Source organism: Mirounga angustirostris, unplaced genomic scaffold (genome assembly GCF_029215605.1).
Source record: "Mirounga angustirostris isolate CCGP_5_RB_7025 unplaced genomic scaffold, mMirAng1.0.hap1 SCAF_2, whole genome shotgun sequence".
NCBI classification, from domain to species: domain Eukaryota; kingdom Metazoa; phylum Chordata; class Mammalia; order Carnivora; family Phocidae; genus Mirounga; species Mirounga angustirostris.
This window is the reverse complement of record NW_026991710.1, coordinates 168,988,047-169,007,569: the sequence shown is the minus strand read 5'-3', so window position 1 is coordinate 169,007,569 and position 19,523 is coordinate 168,988,047. Positions and strand designations below refer to the sequence as shown.

Here is a 19,523-nt window from a genome sequence, read left to right as displayed (position 1 = left end):
ATTCGCAAATATTTCTCCCATTCTGCAGGTTGCCTTTTAGTTTTATTGATTATTTCCTTCGCTGTGCAGAAACTTTTTATTTTGATGAAGTCCAAACAGTTTACTTTTGCTTTTGTTTCCCTTTCTTCCAGAGTCATATCTAGAAAGAAGTTGCTATGGCCTATATCAGAAAGGTTACTGCTTGGGAAAAAAAAAAAAAACCAGAAAGGTTACTGCTTGTGTTCTCCTTATGATTTTTATGGTTTCAAGTTTCACAATCAGGTCTTTAATCTATTTTGAATTTATTTTTGTGTAAGAAATGGGTCCAGTTTCATTCTTTTGCATGTTGCTGTCCAGTTTTCCCAACATCATTTGTTGAAGAGAATTTCCATTGGATATTCTTTCCTGCTTTGTTGAAGACTAATTTACTATATAGTTGTGGGTTCATTTCTGGGTTTTCTATTTTGTTCCATTGATCTATGTGTCTTTTTTTGTGCCAGTACTTTTTGATTACTACAGCTTTGTAATACAACTTGAAGTCCAGAACTGTGATGCCTCCAGCTTTGCTTTGCTTTTTCAAGGTTGTTTTGACTGTTGAGTCTTTTGTGGTTCCATACAAATTTTAGGATTGTTTATTCTATTTCTGTGAAAAATGCTGTTGGTGTTTTGATAGGGATTGCATTAAATGTATAGATTCCTTTGGTAGTATAGACATTTTAACAATATTTGTTCTTACAATCCATGGGCATGGAATGGTTTTCCATTTCTTTGTGTTGTCATCAATTTCTTTCAACAGTATTTTATAGTTTTCAGAGTCCAGGTCTTTTACCTATTTAGGTTTATTCCTAGATATCTTACTGTTTTTGGTGAAATTGTAAATGGGACTGATTCCTTAATTTCTCTTTCTGCTGCTTCATTATTGGTGTATAGAAATGCAATAGATTTCTGTGCACTGGTTTTGTATCCTGTGACTTTACAGAATTTATCAGTTTTAGGAGCTTTTGGGTGGCGTCTTTTGGGTTTTTTTTTAATATAGAATATCATGTCATCTGCAAATAGTGAAAATTTTACTTCTTCCTTGCCAATTTGGATGCCTTTTATTTCTTTTTGTTGTCTGATTGCTGAGGCTAGAACTTCAATACTATGTTAAATCACAGTGCTGAGAGTGGACATCCCTGTCTTGTTCCTGACCATAGAGGAAAAGTACTCAGTTTTACCCCTTTGAGGATGATATTAGCTGTGGGTTTTTCATATATGACCTTTATTATGTTGAGGTATGTTCCCTCTAAACCTACTTTGTTTTTTTGGTTTTTTTTTTTTATCATGAATGGATATTTTACTTGGTCAAATGCTTTTTTGTTTTGTTTTGCTTTGCATCTATTGAAATAATCTTACGGTCCTTATCCTTTCTTTTATTAATGTGGTATGTTATGTTGGTTGATTTTGAATATTGAGCCACCCTTGTAACCCAGGAATAAATCCCACTTGATCATGGTGAGTGATTTAAAGAACTTATAAAACTCAACAGCTGAAAAACAAATAACCCAATTTAAAAATGGGCAGAAGACATGAGTTTTTTCAAAGAAGACACAGATGGCCAACAGACCCATGAAAAGATGCTCAACATCACTGATCATTAGGGAAATACAAATCAAAACAACAAGGAAATATCACCTCACAACTGTCAGAATGCCTAAAATCAACAACATGAGGAACAACAGGTGCTGGCAAGGATCTGGAGACGGGAACCCTCTTACTCTCCTGGTGGGAATGCAGATGGTGCAGCGACTCTAGAAAGCAGCATGGAGTTTCCTCAGAAAGTTAAAAATAGAGCTACCCTATGACCCAGCAATTGCACTACTAGGTATTTACCAAAAAAAAAAAAAAAAATTCAAAGGGATACATGTACCCCATTGTTTTAGCAGCATTATCTACTATAGCCAAATTATGGAAATAGTCCAAGTGCCCATCAACTGATGAACAGATAAAGAAGATGTAGTATATATGTAGTATATATTTACTCGGCCATAAAGAAGAATGAAATCTTGCCATTTGCCACAACATGGATGGAACTAGAGGGTATTATGCTAAGCAAAGTAAATGAGTCAGAGAAAGACAAATACCATATGATTTCACTCATATGTGGAATTTAAAAAACAAAAGAAGTGAGCAAAGGGGACAAAAGGGAAGGAGGCAAACCAAGAAACAGACTCTTAACTATAAAGAACAAACTGATGGTTACCAGAGGGGAGGTGGGGTGGGGGGATGGGTGAAACAGGTGATGAGGATTAAGGAACGCACTTGTGATGAGCTCTGGGTGATGTATGAAAGTGCTGAATCACTATATTGCATATCTGAAACTAATGTTACACTGTATGTTAACTAACTGGAATTTAAATAAAAACATTAAAAGAATTAAGTGAAATTGGAAATAGAAGAGGATTTTTAGAACAAGTTCTGTGTGGCAGAGGTGTGGGAGTGCTTTTGTCTCATGTCAAGCCTAGGGAAAGAGGCTTAAGAGGTATCACTCAGAATTTTCAGTTTGCATCTCTTGGAACGCTGGGGACACAGAGGACTGACTTCTGGCTCATTTGTGATAAGGGGCCTTTGAGCTAGCTGCTCTATGCAGAAGTTGTCACACTGAAGGTAATCTGACCTTCCACTATCTGTTGAGGCAAAGAATGCTTGAGTTGTTCCAGTGGCCAGATTTGGGTCACATGTGAGAATTTTCTCTTACCTGCTCAAGTAGGCATCTGGAGTGGTACGGGTCCCAGCAGAATAATGGCATATGAGGTGTACTGAGAAAAGAGTTGTGACCAACCAGTTCAAGAACATGTTTCTACCCAATTCAAGGGAACTGCAAAATGGGACCCTTATGAGTATTATCCCCACTGCAACCCTTCTCCCCGCTCCCCTTTCATTTCTTATCCCCTTTACTTTAAGGTGACCTGAAAAGTCATGGAGGCTGCAAAAGATTTTATTCAAATGCCTTGATGGTTTTGAAGGGGTAAGCTTCTGATTACATTGACAAACCAAGCACATTGCCGTGTTAAAAGCACTTGTTTTCTTTTCCTCACTTCAGCACATCCCATCCTGTCAAAATCCTGACTATCCTTTAGATGGACTTGTTGGAATTGTTTCTTCTACAGTATCATAGGCAATTCAAGTCCAGAGCCTATATCCAATAGCCCTCATTCCCAGCATGTAATACAGTATATAACACATATTAAGCACTTCATAAATGTTTGATGAGTGAAGGAATGAATAAATGATAGGACTTCTTGAGCAGATGGAGGGACAAGCTGTTTATACTAAAGTATGTGGGAATTTAAATTATATAAGTAAAATGAGTGGGTGTATGTCATTTATTGAATACCCAGTAAAGGTCCAATCATTTTTTCTTGAATGAATGAATGAATGAATGAATGAATGAATGAATGCTAACATAAATGAATGTGTGAAAAATGGCTACATACACATAGGCAAGGTTAAAAGAGAAAACAATTTTGTTGGTTGGTTTATTCTATATGTCAGTAAAATGACTTGCACATTGGCCGTGTTTTTTTTTTTTCTTTCTTTCCAGGTGATCCTTGTATTTGTACTAAGCATTGGGTCTCTAATAATCTATTTCATCAACTCCTCTGAGTGAGTAAAATCCCCAGTCACCCTTGCCTGCTGTGTCAGTAGGTTGCCAGCTAATTTGGAATTTTCTGTCAGGAATAATGCTTAACATGCTTTTAGACATACCCACACACAAACTCATAAAAAAGGATAAGTGTTCCCCACCCAAGAAGCACTACACCCAATTCCACAAAAAAATTGCACAAGTTTCCCCTGTATCCTGTCATCATGAATTGCTAGGGGCTGTGGTGCTACACACAGGTCTATTCGAGAGTCTCAGAGACTAGAAGCCTCCAGCTGTGGTCTCCACCCTTGGTCTCCACTGAGGAGGGTGTTCTATGCCTTTGGAGTCCTTAAGTGTTGAAACAGAAGTTCTGTAGTTGTTTTAGAGTTTCTCATAGGTTTCAAACAACTTTGGATGCTTTTGAGAAAGGAAAATGCTAGACCTCACCTGGGATAAAGGAGCACATTATTGTCTGCTCTTCTCTAAAGCCATTCTCTTCTTCTATGCCCAAGCTAGAACAGTTTCTTGGACACAACCCAATCTAATCTGAACTCCACACTGATCAGCTAGCTAGGAATTACATTGGATTTCCAGCTAAAGTAAAATTAGGATTACAGGGCCACTGAAGTCAGGCTATTTTAGAAAGACTAGGGAAACTAACAGCCTTTGTTCTGTGAACTCCTTACTGATCTTTTAGGAAATTTTCCTTAAATTTGGATCAGATCAATCCATTTGACTTAGAGTAGCTCTGTATCAGAGGAGTACAGAAGCCAAAATGTCCTGGGTAGGTAGATGGTTTTGCAAACCAAGAGGAGCCACATAATCTCTATGCTCCTGAATCCTCATTGATAAAGCAGAAACAGAACCAATAAGCTCTGTGAAAGGAAGAACAGGTAATTGCCTTGTTATTTTCAGCTCCATGTGCAGTCCATGGTTTTGTTTGTGCATACTTCTCCTCCCAAGAGAAAAGTAATTTCCTTATGATGTGAATTTAAGTGTCTTGGACTAACCAGTTATGGTGAATAAATAGAACACTGACTACTCTTTGTCTTCATTTGGTCTTGTATAGTCAGAGCTTTTAAAATGTACATCTTTATACATTGCTCTTGTTTCTTTTCCAGCCCAGTTGGAAGCTGTTCTTCATATGAAGACAAAACCATCCCTATTGACTTGACTTTCAATGTGTTCTTTAGTTTCTATTTTGGGTTGAGAGTAAGTATCTATGGAAAGAGTGAGTAAACAGATGAACACAACAGGTGCCACTCAAAGAGGTCTATGTGTGTCTTCGTTGTACTATCTGCCTTTGTTTTCAGGCTCTAAAACTAGAGGGTCTGTGCCCTAAATTGTCCAATGTATAAAGAGGCATGAAAACTCTCTCTTGCCCTTGAAACTGTATCTTGGCCAAAAATCCCAATGCAAATGAGAATGATTCCTTTTTAAATATCATCATCCTGTCATGCTGTCCTCCTTATTGGCTTCCCACCTACCACCAAAAAAGCTTTGCTAATAACCACAAGCTAGCAAACCTGAGTAATAGCCTCTGAAAATGTCATTGGTTCCACTGATGGCATATGTGCCATATAACTGTATAAAATTTTTGCATATCTTTGTTTCATTTTTGTTATACTCATTTATTAAATAGTTCTCTCGTTCCACAGGAATTTATTGAGGATCCATCCTAGATCTAGATTTCATTGTATTTATCCATGCCATGTTTATGGGAGAGACTGTGTGTGTGTGTGTATACACACATACAAGTGTATATATGTATGTATATGTGTATATAGACATATATAATGTGTGTGTGTGTATATGGTCTGTATTTTTATGACCTTCCATCAAAACCTAACTCTGACCATCAAAATCTTTTTAGAGTAACCTCCCTCTGGAAATGCTTACTTTCTTAATCTAAATAGGGAAGCTCCGACACGTGGTTTGGCCAGCCAAGTTTCTAGATAGTTGTGCTTTTTCCACTGAAGGCCATCCTAAATCTTCATTGCTCACAAATAGGAGGCTTTATCTATGCAATTATATAAATCAGAAAGTTCTAGGAGCAGCAGGAAGGTCAAAGTGTTTATTCTGAAGTGTGAGAGTTAAGATCTGGTGAGTAAAATGGGTTCATGTTCATTTATTGAACACCCACTAAAAGTATGTTTCTAATAGAAGGAGATCAAAGCCTCACTGGATAAGTGAAATGTAGCTGAATAAAGCCACTCTTATGTTCATTTTAAAATTGTCGAGGGTAACAGAATTTGGAGTCTTTTGTTTCTGTTTCATAGTTTGTGGCAGCCGATGACAAGATCAAGTTCTGGTTGGAGATGAATTCAATTGTAGACATCTTTACCATTCCACCAACCTTTATTTCTTATTATTTGAAGAGTAATTGGCTAGGTAAGTGTGTTGTGGGAATCAGGAGCAATTTCTAAAAAAAAAAAAAAATCCTCCATGTTCACTCGTAAGTACCCTTCATTTTCCTTTAAAGCCTAAATGCCGTTTAAAAAATTTATCGTCGTGATTATATGGTTTTGTAATATATTTTCAGAACTTATTTTTTTTTAAACTCAGTACCTGGTGATATACCTGATACAGGGTAGGTGACAGTAGCTGTTTATTGTTTATGGACTGACTCATCCACAGCCTGAGAGGCAAGGCCCAATCATCCCATCCCCCTGCAGCCCCTCTATGCTGGAATCCCACAGGGACTGGAAGAGATGAAAAACCTCCCTGGGTCTTGAAAAGCTCTAAATCATCCTTTCCGGACAGGCTGTTAGAGATTTATTTAATTATTTTGTTTTTAATGTGGATGCATGGACAGCACGTGAGCATTATGTGGCTTTTATCAGTTTTATGGAATTTTATATTATTATCTATTACCTATCAAATATTCCTTGTGGTCCCAATTCTCAAACTATGTAAAGTAAAACATCATGCAAAAACTGAGGAGCAGATCGCAGAGATTCTACAGTCAGGAGTTTAAGTGGTTTATGAGTAATTGCCTGTTCTAAAGAGGAGTTCAATAGAGTAAAATGTTAAGTAGTGTTTATTATACGTGAGCTATGCTTCCTCAGGCTTTATATTATTAGCTCAACAGCCCTATGAGGTAGGTACTTATAATTCCCATTTTGCAGATGAGGAACTACGGAAGTTAAGGGAACTGCTTTAGATTACAATAGCTGTTTTAGTGTCAGGGCCAGGATTTGAGCTAGAGGTCATGCACTTAAACCTCTGGTGTGTTGTATTTGAGCATCTCTAGGAGAGGAAGAGTAAAAATAGTCCCAAAGGCATTATAACACAGAGTGCTCCCTGAAGTGACCCTCTCCTTTTGGCAGATTTCTCCTTTTGATTGCTTTGTAGGTTTACGGTTCTTAAGAGCTTTGCGGCTGCTAGAACTCCCTCAAATCCTGCAAATTCTCCAAGCCATCAGAACCAGGTAAATGCTAGCCCTGCCTTAAGTCCTGCTTACTTCCTGGTTTGGATTAGGAAATTAAAATGTAAACTGAACCTTCAACTCATTTCCCATCAGAATTTCAGTGCAAATCCCATGAAATCCCTTAGCTCCCATGATACTATTCACTCACTCACTCTCATTGTATTAACATCATATACTGGCTGAGAACTTTGCCATCACTTGAAAGAGTTTGTTTCTTCTTTGTTTTGCAGAGCTACGATGTACAAGTCCATTTAGACTTTAATTCTGCATCTCCCCTCAAAAAAATTTTAAAAGTAATTCAGAGACTTTGGTTCTACATACTTGCTATCATGAATCACATCTCTTCTGTCTAGGAATATAAGACCAATTTCTCTGAGCATGAGGTACCCAGTAGCAGCCGTGAAACTGCTTACAAAAATAGAGCCACCTAAATGTCTCAAAAAAAAAAAAAAATCCAAACTCTCTTGAGCAGCAATACTTCTAAAGTTTTAAGCAGTTTGGTTTAATGTTACCCACTGAAAATCTCCATGTCTCTATGTTCTCCCTAGAAGCATCAAATTTTATAGGCCAGTTGGATTTCACTGCTAAGTGTTCATGGTTTATGAAGCAGTCGGGACTGGGCTGTTCTTGTGTAACAGGTGGCCCTACCTGAAAACCATAGAAATTTCAACTAAACTCTAGAGCTTTACTTAGGAAACAGGAGTTTATCTGATCCCCTTCACTCAAAGATCCTGGTATGAGTTTAGCAATATAAGTCATTTCTGTGATCTTCTCAAAATTCCATTTTGCAAACCCATTCTCTGGATTCCTAGGACACTGCACTTTGTAGTTACTTTAGACAATGTAGAAATCTATCAAATTTATTCTATGATGATACACTTATATTTTTAAAAACAATCTAATATCAGGCTAGTGAATGTCATAGCAACGTGTAAAGATTTTGAACAAGTGTGTGTCACTGGCTATGTTAAGAGCTGGGCATCTCTGACTCTAATGTGTATATGAATCAAGTAGAGGATGTAGATCTATAGATCAGGGGTGGGGTCTGGGATCCTGAATTTCTAATAATGCTCCCAGGTAAGCGTACCATTGCTTCTGGCACAGAAGAGTAGCCAGATTTTAGAGGATGGGGTATTGTGTTTTTCTGGAACCTGTCAGAACCCGACAGTTTTTTGTCTTTCTTCCTCTAGCAATGCAGTGAAGTTTTCCAAACTGTTATCAATAGTCCTCAGTACCTGGTTCACTGCTGCAGGTTTCATTCACCTGGTAAGCATCTCATCAAACTCCCTAATCTTGCTGGTCAGCATAAACATCTTTTCTTTTAAAAATTCAGCCAAACCTTCTGAACTCCTGTCTCACTGTGTGAGGTTTATCATTTTACTTCCCCTTTGTGGGTCTTCTGCACCCCCATATTTTTACAAATACATATTTCCTGGACTCAGGATATCTATGTTCCTTCTTTCAACTTTCAAAACTTGCTCTCAGGAAAGGATCTAACAAGCTTACCCTTCAAAAGAATAAGCAATAGATAAATCTTATTGCTATATCTTCATAGAGGTCTCAGCATTTTACAAAAGAATAAAAAGTCAAAGAAATGAAGGCAGGGAGAGATTTTCACACTAATGAAGCTGGAGAGTTGTGGGAGAGGAATTGGTGAGTAGCTAAGGGGAGCTTTGGGGCTTTTTTAGTTCTCCTGAAATCCATCTGCATATATAGCTGCCTCCTTTGCCTGTAGGAAAGGCTCATTCTTATCTCACATAATCAGCTTTATAATAAATAGATTTCAACAATAAGGAACAAACTCCTGGACTTTATTGCTTGAGGACAGTTGAGGAGCAGTCATTAAAAATGCAGAAATTGAAGTAGGATCTTAAAAACAGAGGTCATTGAGAAAAACAAAACAAAAAATACAGCAGGCATCTTTTCCCTTGGGTCCTTATTTCAAAATTAATTAAAACATTAACAATAAAAAAGAAAAAGTTTGAAGTTACCATCTTCAGCTGAGAGCAAACTGTCAAACACCAAATGCAAACCATGATATGAACCTTCAAGAAATCTAAAACCAGCCGCATCCCTCCTCAGTCCTCAAGCAGGAGAGAAATTGCCCTAAGAGAAGATCACAGCAATACAAGCAGATTCTGGATCTAGAGTATGGCACCTGGGTGCATGGGCCCACCATGGGAGCAGCAATCATCAGTATCCTTCTGAAGACCTGTTGGTAATCACAGGATGGTAGACAAGGGAGTGCTATAGGAGAAACCATCGTAACGGGAATTTTTCATCTTCAGTAGCAGTTCTAATGAAGGGCTCTTGGGCTGAATGTGGTCCATCAACATATTTTATTTGACCTAATTAGTTTGTATTTTCTGTTCTGTTTTTTTATTGCTTGCTCACTTTTATGGTGAGCTCACATAAAATCTCGGATTTCTGGATTCTTTGGGAAAATACAAAGTTCTGGCAATCCACTCTCCCAAGGCCACCAATAGTCTTAGTGGAAGACTAGCTGCTCCCTGTTAATAGCATGTGCTCTTGAGTTAGACACAGTTTCAACCAGGCTCACTTGAATCAAAGTCTCTTGCTCGAACTTTCTAAACATGTGAACATGTGCCCTTGTTGGGCATCTAGTCACCCAAGTGAGGAGACCTCCAATTAAGGATGCATGTAGAGAAAGATGGAGAAGCAACCAGAAGACTTGTGATGTAAGGGGATCCACTGTAAGTCACCCCAACAATTGCTGAAAACCTGTAAGAGCTAGATCCCAGAGCAAACAAAATGGCAGATTTTCTTGGGGAAGGATATTTGAAATGACAAATCAAAATGAAAGCTATAATTGTCCCAGCTCACCATCTTCACATATACTTATTGGCCTTCAGCTAAAAGTTGATATGATTAAAAGGTGAGTATTAACCAGAAAGTAATCAGGATGGTGCCCATGCTTAAATTCTGCCAAAAATAGCAAGGAGGTGTGGTAGAGAACAGAGACACATCAGTATATAACAACAGTTCTTTAATGTAATAGAAGAATAACAATTACAAGATAATTTGTCCAAGGAAACAAAGGAAAAGTTAAGAAACAAAGCACATCCATATTTGAGAAAAAATGCAAACAAAAGGCTTTAAAAACTAAAAATATGAATTTAAACAAAATATATAAGGTTTAAAATAAAGGATTATTAATCAGCAGCAGGAGTTGGAAAAATGGGCTGAATGATATCAAAGAAAAAGGAAAAAGTATTACTAGAGCTGAAAACTACATTAGAGAGAACAAAAATGTAGTCAATGTGACAGAAACATGCTCAGGAACATGGTGGACAAGTTTGCGGCAAAAACATTGACATGGAAAAGAACAAAGGTACTCCAAGCAATGTCAATTGAACAAACTATAAAATTAGTGTTCCTGAAGAAAAGGACATGAAAAATGCTTTAAAATAAAAATATAAATATATATAAATATATAAAAATATATTTTATATATAAATATATATAAAAACATATAAATAAAAAATAAAATCTGTGGGTTAGATGATACACTGTATCCCAGGGAAAATGACCCTGAATTATATATTCCAATCATATTCTGGAGCAGTTTACTGACCTTTAAGAATAAAGAGAGAATCCAAGCAGAAGAAAGCAAAGTCTATATAAGAGGGAGTCATGAAACCAGCCTCAAATTTCTTGTCAACATCAATCAATACCAAAGGTGACAGAGTAGGGTCTGCAAAGTTGTGCGAAAGTATAGCCTATCCTGCCATTTTAAGTACTCGAGAGAAAATAGCACCCATGGGTCCCTTTTAAAAATGTATCTTGATATAAAATCCAGCCCCATAGGAGATGAATCAAAACCAGGAGCTCAGGAAAGAGGAAACCATGATATAAAGTAGAGGTGGTGATTATTGAATGAATTAGAAATAGACTAAGATATAACTGAGGGAATTACGGTTGCAGACTTCATGCACATGTACAATATAAAGATAACATAACTTGTGCAAATGGTGGGGAGGTAAAGAGATGGGAGAGCATTCTTGTGTCCTCCTTTATAGCATTTTTTATTCAAACGATGTGAAGTTTTAAAACAGCATTTCAGTTTTGAAAGATGGAGTTAAAAATAGAAAATAATTCAGTATCTTGACATTGGTCCATAATCCTTTACCTTAATATTTCCCATCTGGGACTGATGCGTCTATGCTCACATGGTTAGAAGGAAGAGCAGAGTGGACAAGTAGGCCAGCAGGAGGCTGCCGAATCTGAGAGAGGTGCTGGGAGGGAGAGAGGGGAGGAGGATGAAACACTAAATACTCCCAAAGAGAGTGAGCTAAACCTTAAAGCGTGATTTAACTTTCACTGAAGGAGATTTCCAGGTTGAAATAAATTTAGTTTTCGTTTATATAAAATGTGCCAGGATAGAATTGAATCCCTGTCCTGAGATGACGCTATAAAAGACACTATGGGGTTTTAGCTTGAAACTATCTCAAGCAACTCTTTTAATCCTGGGGAGATATATATGACTCAAATACATATATATGACTTAATCTGTATGGTTTAAACTGGTTTTCTTATAATATACTAGTCTCAGAAAACAGTGAAGACTACAGAAGTTAGTGGAAGCAGATTAGTAGACTTTGCAACAAAATCCACTGCCAGCCATGAGAGTTAAATATAGATGTATGATCCCTTTCTTATTTTGGTGTAGGTATTCTAGGAGTCCATACCCTTAACCTACTCATCAAACTTAAGAAAAGGTCACTTTTAGGGGCGCCTGCATGGCTAAGTCAATTAAGCATCTCACTTCAGTTCAGGTCATGATCTCAGGGTCCTGGGATCAAGCCCCACGTGGGGGTCCCCACTGAGTGGGGACTCTGCTTCTCCATCTCCCTCTGCCCCTCCCCCATTCCTGCTTGCTCTCTCTCTCTCAAATAAATAAATAAAATCTTAAAAAAAAAAACCTTAAGGTCACTTTTAAGAAGTGATCAAATACCTGAATGAACAATGTTATTTCTAATTTCTGTTTCAGTTCTTAACACTGAAACAAAAAAAACTATTTTCCTCAGGCATCTCTAACATTTTATCATTTTTGTGCTAAATAGAAATGGAAAACATAGGAAATATGTAAGCTATTTGGAAAAAAATCTAAAAATGGAAAATGGAAAGTTGTATACATTATATAGTTATTATTATGTATGATATATATCATATTTATAAGTTTATGTATATACTATAAATATGAAGTATAGTGTCATTGCCTAAGTTACTCATTTTATTTAATATAAAAAAGATAATCTAATAAATTTAGTTTTCTTAAAATGTGAAGACTTAAGGAGAAATCAGAGGAAATATTCTTCAGAGTTTTTTTTAATCACGGAAAAGATTTTTTTTTTGGAGGTGGAAAATAACCTGGAAAAATTTTTTGTTTGCTTTTCCTTAGACTCTAGCCTTCATGTGCTTAAGCTCATTGAAATGAAGTGCTCATGTAAGTGCTTCTTCTTTTTTTTTAAGTGCTTCTTTTTTAATGATAATCCTGAGCTAGTGGAAAATGATAATAAATAATAATTGCTCGATCTGAGAGCCTTTGGAGTCTCATGACTCTTGGATGCTGTGATTTGCCCAAACGAAGAGAAAGGGATATGGGCAACCAGTCCCCCAGTGGAGCACTCCAAATGTGGGCTCAAGCTACATGTCACCACAGAGTTCAGCAGTAATCACAATGAAGGAATACAAGACTTCACAATCACTATCCACACTTCGCAAACCCTTTAGTGCAACCTGGGAATCACAATACTTCGTTTGGATTGAATTAAGTGAAACTAGTCTAGTGTTTTGTCTATTCTTTATAAACTTGCCCTTGGATTCCATTTAGAGAACTTTCCTGAATCTTCTCTCTTTGGACAGGTGGAAAATTCTGGTGATCCCTGGCTCAAAGGTAGAAATTCACAGAATATATCATATTTTGAGTCTATTTACCTGGTCATGGCAACAACGTCAACTGTTGGCTTTGGAGATGTGGTAGCCAAGACATCCCTAGGACGGACCTTCATCATGTTTTTCACTCTGGGGAGTTTGGTGAAGAATATTTTTAATATCTTTGAATATAGCTACATAAACCAAAAACATGTAGTTAATGGTGAGAAATAAAACAATATAGGTTTGAGATTGAATGTTGCATTGTTCAGAGCAGGTGTCAAATGAAAATGGAAAGATATTTAGAGCCCATATTTTCCAAACTGCATCCCCTAGGGCTCATGACGTAATTGCTTGATTGCCAAGGATGAGGATGGCAGATGAAGGAGAGCAGACTTTCCTTATTAGCCTCTACATTGAATTGAGCGACCCTATATTCCTTTATCTTTGGCCATCAGACTAAAGTCTTTCTTCCAAAGAGAAAGAAGGGCATTTGAGATTTGATTTGAAGAAAATTCTGTTCTTTCCAGACCAAATGAATAAGCTCTCTCTGAACTAGCATTCTATTTCAGATATGTGAACATCTGTACTTGGTTCAGGAGTGTGTCATGGACAAAGGAAATCTTTTCTTTTAGTGACTTTAATTTCAATCCCTTAAAAACCATTAACAGAATTCTACCTTACTGATATTCCTCTGTCCATATTGTTACATCCCCTCATTTCATTCATTTTTCCTGAGCCCCTTTCTGTCCCACATGCTTTATTTTTTTCTAAGGCCTCAAGTAGTACCAACTCAAAGAGTCTGAAAGGCAGTTAGATGTGACTACAGGACAAAATGGGCAGGAAGGTTGCCTTACTGCTTGTCTTTGCTTTCATCATTTTTGAATGTTGCAAGGCATTTTATTGAATTTAAACCAAATCCAAAGGTTGAAGTAAGGAAGAAAAAATGGTCTGCCTTTTAAAAACAGTTCACAGTCACACCCCTCCTAGATAAGAGAAAGTTTTATGTACCTTCTTTCTCCTTTATAATCAGAATTTTGGACTACCCTTGAAAATAAAGACACCTAAGATTTTATTTGCTGATCATTTTAGATCCTATTTGCAAATTATGTCCCTGAAATGGTGGAACTTTTTGCTAACAAGAGGAAATATACCAGTTCCTATGAAGTAGTCAAAGGGAAGAAGTAAGTACAGCTTTCAGGTACAATTTCCATAGTTTGAGGAATCCTACTAGTCACATATCCCTTTCTAAACACCTATCACCTGGAGTAGGTAAATATATTGGCAAGTCCTTCATTCAGCTGAGAGGGTTCCACTAAAATAAATACCATAAGAAAATATTTGCTATTTGATAATCACTGCTATATAGATGCTTAGCCCTTAGTAAGTCAACTAAAATGACAGATAATGTTGTCATTCCTTGTCAAGTATTGATTGTAGCAATATTTCTACATCTCTTACCACTAACTCTTACATCTATTCCTAACTGTCCTATTCATTTTAATCGTACGGTTAACTTATGGCTAACTTCACATAATGGATCAAATTAAAACCACAGTTCAAATTTAAAATAATGACTTCAATTCTGCTGTGTTGATTCAAATCTCCCTACGCCATATGGGAGCTCATTCACAGGCAGAGGTTTGCTAGGGGGAAGAGCAATTTCCACATCTTCTACAACACTTCATAGATCACCTGTTTTGTCCATGTCACAGATACCTGTTCCAGATGGGAGACAGAGTTAGTGTTGTTTTTTTACCCTATTTCTCTGTGATGTGTTACTTCAGTTTCCATTATGGTTTTCACATCTAAGAAGGAGAGAATGGATTGGAGATCTTAAATTTGAAGCAATAATTTTTTATTTAGTCTCCATCTGCTATAGAGGAAACAGGTACAGTGAAGACAAACTGTCTTGGAGTGGTCTCAGCACAATTGGAAGAAGGATTGACCTAGGAGTCCGAAAGAGATTGACCTAGGAGTCCAAAGGAGAAAGTAAAATAATAATAATAATAATAATAAAATGAGTGAAAAACAAATATTGAAAACAATGAAATGAACTAGATAAGCCAAAGTCTGATCCAATTTATCACAGGAAAGGAATGCGGAACACATGCCAAAGTAGCCCAAAAGGTCTGGAAAATTTAAGGTTAAATTAAGCTGAAAGTACACTTTCGGTTTCCTTAAATGAGTAATAGAGGGAAAAATAGCTTCTTTAAATGCATGAAACTCAAGGAAATTGACAGCTATTTTTCACTGTAAAAGTTACGTGCATCGATTTTTGCACCTGTCCCAGATGTCTCTCCATTAGACTCACTTTTTTGTAAGGACTAGATAATTTTTGATGTGGAAGAAAAACCAAAATAACCTAGAATATATTACCACCCTGCCATACTGTTTGAGAAAATCAGTGAACCATGCTGAGCCTCTGTTTTTCCTTTGAAAAAAGACTAGATCAATCAGGAATCAGGTGAAAAAAATCAAGTGAAATAACACAGGCGCCAGTCCCTTATAATGTTATAATAACTATGAAAAACATAATGCTTATGATAGTTATTATTGTATTCCTGAAAAGCTATGTGTAATTCAAATGTTTGGATTCATACCCAACATGGGATGAATTGGGACTACAGAAATTTGATGTTTCTTCTCTTTATTGGAGATGCAATCTTCAGTGTTTCTATTTTTAAAATCTGGGTAGTTCAAATACCAGATTGATTTAAAACTAGGTTTAAGCAAATTGTCCATCTCTAAATCTTGACAGGAAGATACTTCTGTTCCTCAGATGAGCCACCTCACATAGTCTTGTTCCCTAGGTTCATCGTGGTCTGTGGAAACATTACAGTTGACAGCGTGACTGCATTCCTGAGGAATTTTCTCCACCATAAGTCAGGGGAAATCAACATCGAGATTGTTTTTCTGGGAGAGTAAGTGTATCTGTAAGGTTCATGAGCTCTAAATTAATCCTTGAAATATGCATGCATTTTTTAAACGGAAGAAAATAAGCTTTGCAACATTCATAGAAAAATTAGGAAATAATAATAAGCAAAAAGAAAAGAAAAAGCAATCTTAAAAACCAGCGTTAATCTCGGAGAATATTTTGGAATATATCTTGCCTGATATTTTTATGTATATGTCCTAACATTGTTTAAAAGATTTCCTATCTTTTAGGAAAGTATTCCATATTTGTTATTATTGCATATGACCATTATTTTGTGCACAAGTCTGGTGCACTTTATAATTATTATTCTGTTAATTCTCAGAATTGGAAGTGTGAGTTCAAATAGAAGCAGAAAGGATTGTTTCTGATGATGTTTTTGTTCTGTGAAGCTTACATTTCCACAAGTAGGGTCCAGGTCAACTATTTTGTGGAACACTGGAAAATGCGTACTTAAAACAAAATGATTTTTAAGTAGGCTAAATTGTTTTCTTGTTTTATTTTACAATTTTGGTTCATAGTGAGATTGAACACTTTTTATATGTTCCGATTATTTCCTTTTTGCTTTTCCTTCCTACAATTTTGATTCCTAGTGAGACTGAACAATTTTTGTGTTTTGACCATTTTCTTTTCCTTTTTGAGGAATGAAGGAATTCGTCTTTCCATTTCTATCTTCTCTATGAGGATGGTCATCTGTTGCTTTACTGACTTCTAAGCAGTCTTAATATGTTTTGATGTTAGCCTTTTTGTGTCGTGTGTTGTAAAGATTTTTCTCTCTTTGCCTTTGTGGATGTGTGTGTGTGTGTGCGCGTGCGCACACATGCTTTATTTTAATACAGAGCATTGGATTTACATGCACTATAATCCATCAGCTCTTTCATTATGGCATCTGGCTTTTATGGCATTTTTGGCCTCTCTGTTCTAGAATTAAGCAAATATTCCTCTGGCATTTTTATGTTTTCATATTGAAATATTTTATATTTAAGCTCCCTGAAATTGATTTTGTGTAAAGCGTAGTGAACTACCTTCTTCATTTTGTCTAAAAGGCTCTTCAGGCATCCACACATCGCTAAATAAGTCAGACATATTCGAAATGACATTTTGATCTTATACAGTATTGTATACAGGATCACTTCAACCTTCACACATTTTATAGTTAACACTTTGTACTTTTTAGATTAGGGCATGCCCTGTCCACTATAACTTTGGGCTCTCATATATGAGATAACCAATAAGCATTTTGAATGCCTTCATGGTGCTATTGATGGACAACCAACAGTTCTGTTTCACTATCATTGCCTGCCTGTCGTCTCAGTAATTTGTATATTACTTGAATCCTTATTTAAAAAATAGAAAAAAAAGTGCTAAAATTATGATAAGGGGCTAATAATTATAATCCATTTGAGATAAAAAGGAAATCATTAAATACATTTAATTAAAAACTGCTCTATTTTTATGGACTAATATAGGTTATTATAGGTACTTGTCAAGAGAATGAATGAAATTTTTAAAATGATATAAAATTCATCTAGAATTTTTCCAATTACGTATAATTTCTGATGACTCTAAAATTTATATCCTCTGCCAGACATTTTCTGTGGTTCTGTATTCACAAACTAATTGCTTACTGGATATTTCCATCCCAGTGTTTCAAAGGTCCCTCAGATTTAACATTTTCAAAAGTAAACTCATGATCTTATGTCCCTCTCTCCAGCTAACAAGGCAATTAAAAAGAAAATACATGAAGGAAAGAAAACAGTATTTTCTATCTCAGTAAATGGGATGTTATCAGTACAGTTCCTTAAAACAGAAAATGAAGCATTGTGTTTGCTACTCCTCTCCCTCAAACCCTATGTACACTTTGATCAATATCGTCAATTTTGTCTCCTTAATAAATACTAATTCTGTTTCTACCACTTCATCTCCACTATCACAACCCTATTCAAAGTTAATATTTTGTCTCTCCTTAGTTTCTAGAAAGGCCACTTTATTGATCTGTGCTTTTTTCTCAGCTCTTCTCCTACTATTATATGATCAGTTTATTCTTATTCTTCAGCACTCAGAGAGTCTCCCCCCACCCCCAATTCAAGCTATCTAAATTGGTGAGTTCTAATCCTTCTTTCTCACTGCTCCATTATATTTCCTTTAAAGCAATGATCATGATCTGCAATTGTGGTAGATTTTTCTTTAACACAACTATTAACATTTCCTTCCCTTACTGTATATTCATATTGCTCCTCTCAATAAAAAATGGAGTCTCTTCCTCTTCCTTTTGAATCTGGGCTGGTCTATGACTGGATTTGGTAAATTGAATGCCACAGAGGTGACAATTTGCTGGTTTCAGGCCTAGCCTTTAAGAGGATTGATAGTTTCAACTTTCACTGTCTTGGAGCCCTACATCATCATATAAAGAGTCAGAGTAGCTTGCTGGGGAGGAGGTCCAGCCAGCTCTCAGCTGCTCCAGTCACATAAGTGAGACAACAGTCATGCAGGTAAAGTAATTTTGGACATTCCAGCTCTCAATCAAGCTCCCTAATGAATGTACTGCAATGAATAGCCACAGTCAACATGGTATGGAACAGAAGAATTACCTTGCTGAGACCAGCCAACCCACAAAATCTTGATAAATAATATATTGTTGTTGTTTTAGATCAGTAAGTTCCAGAATGGTTTGTTTTGTGGAAAGGGATACTTGATACAAAATGTGGTCCTGGAAGTGGGTTGCTATCATAACAAAAGCGGCTTTCTCCTTGGAATGGGTAGTAGGCAGAGGCTAGACGGGTTGCATGGAGACTCTTACTAGATGCTGGAAAAACAGTGAAGAAAACCGCCATTGGGTACAGAAAGAACAGCAAAATTTTGGTAACAATGTCACCCAAAATAACATGATAGATAGGAAATGTACCGAGTAAGACTGTGAAGGTTGTTGAGAAAATTTCCTGAAAGAATGTTAGGTGTCATTTGCTTTAAGTATAATCATGTATGATGAGATATTGTAAGAAAATGGAGGTAAAAAAGAAACTCTTTAATTTTCAAGCAGAACTTAAAGGAAATATAGAAGGCTCAGAAGAGTCTCTCCAGCTGGCCAAAAAATGTCAGAAGTAAATGACCTCGGGGGGGGCGGGGAATCAAATCCAGGGTGCTATAAAATATGACCTCAAGGTCAAAGGGTAGGATCTAATCAAGGATGCAGCTGTAAGATCCTTTGTTAAGACCTCAGAAAAAGTTAAGATGGTGGCTTGTAGATGCTCCTCTTAGACAGGCAAAGGGCTTCTAAGAAGATGAAGGACATTCTTCCCAGAATTCTAAATTTCTTGAAGTAGAGATCTGTTTCCAAAGGATATGAGTTTGGGGGCGTGAACCTGTATAACATTTATAGAAAGTCATCAATGTCAACTGTCAGCTTGGAGTAAAAGGGAAAGAGAGACTTCACAATGGAAACAAATGCCTCTTGGCCCCCAACCCAGCATAGTCAGGAATTAGGCTAAGAAAGCTACTCAGGGACAAACATAGGCCATTTATTAGGAAAACAGAAGATGACTCATAGAGTCAGAGGGCAGAGATAAGAATTGAGAAAAACAATGGATTGGCTCATGAGAGCAGAACTGGGTCCTAATCAAAATCATGCTCTGCCCTCTGAGTCAGGGGGTATGATAAAA

The 19,523-nt window shown here is 36.7% G+C and overlaps 1 protein-coding gene across 1 annotated transcript in view; it reads left to right on the top strand.

Annotated features, from left to right (window-relative positions):
• KCNU1 (potassium calcium-activated channel subfamily U member 1) overlaps positions 1-19,523 on the top strand; it is a 175,942-nt gene that overhangs the window by 21,601 nt on the left and 134,818 nt on the right. The window contains 8 exon segments of the mRNA XM_064584047.1: positions 3,563-3,624; positions 4,726-4,816; positions 5,884-5,995; positions 6,959-7,034; positions 8,225-8,300; positions 12,921-13,091; positions 14,022-14,113; positions 15,743-15,853. Coding sequence (XP_064440117.1) covers positions 3,563-3,624; positions 4,726-4,816; positions 5,884-5,995; positions 6,959-7,034; positions 8,225-8,300; positions 12,921-13,091; positions 14,022-14,113; positions 15,743-15,853 — 791 coding nt within the window.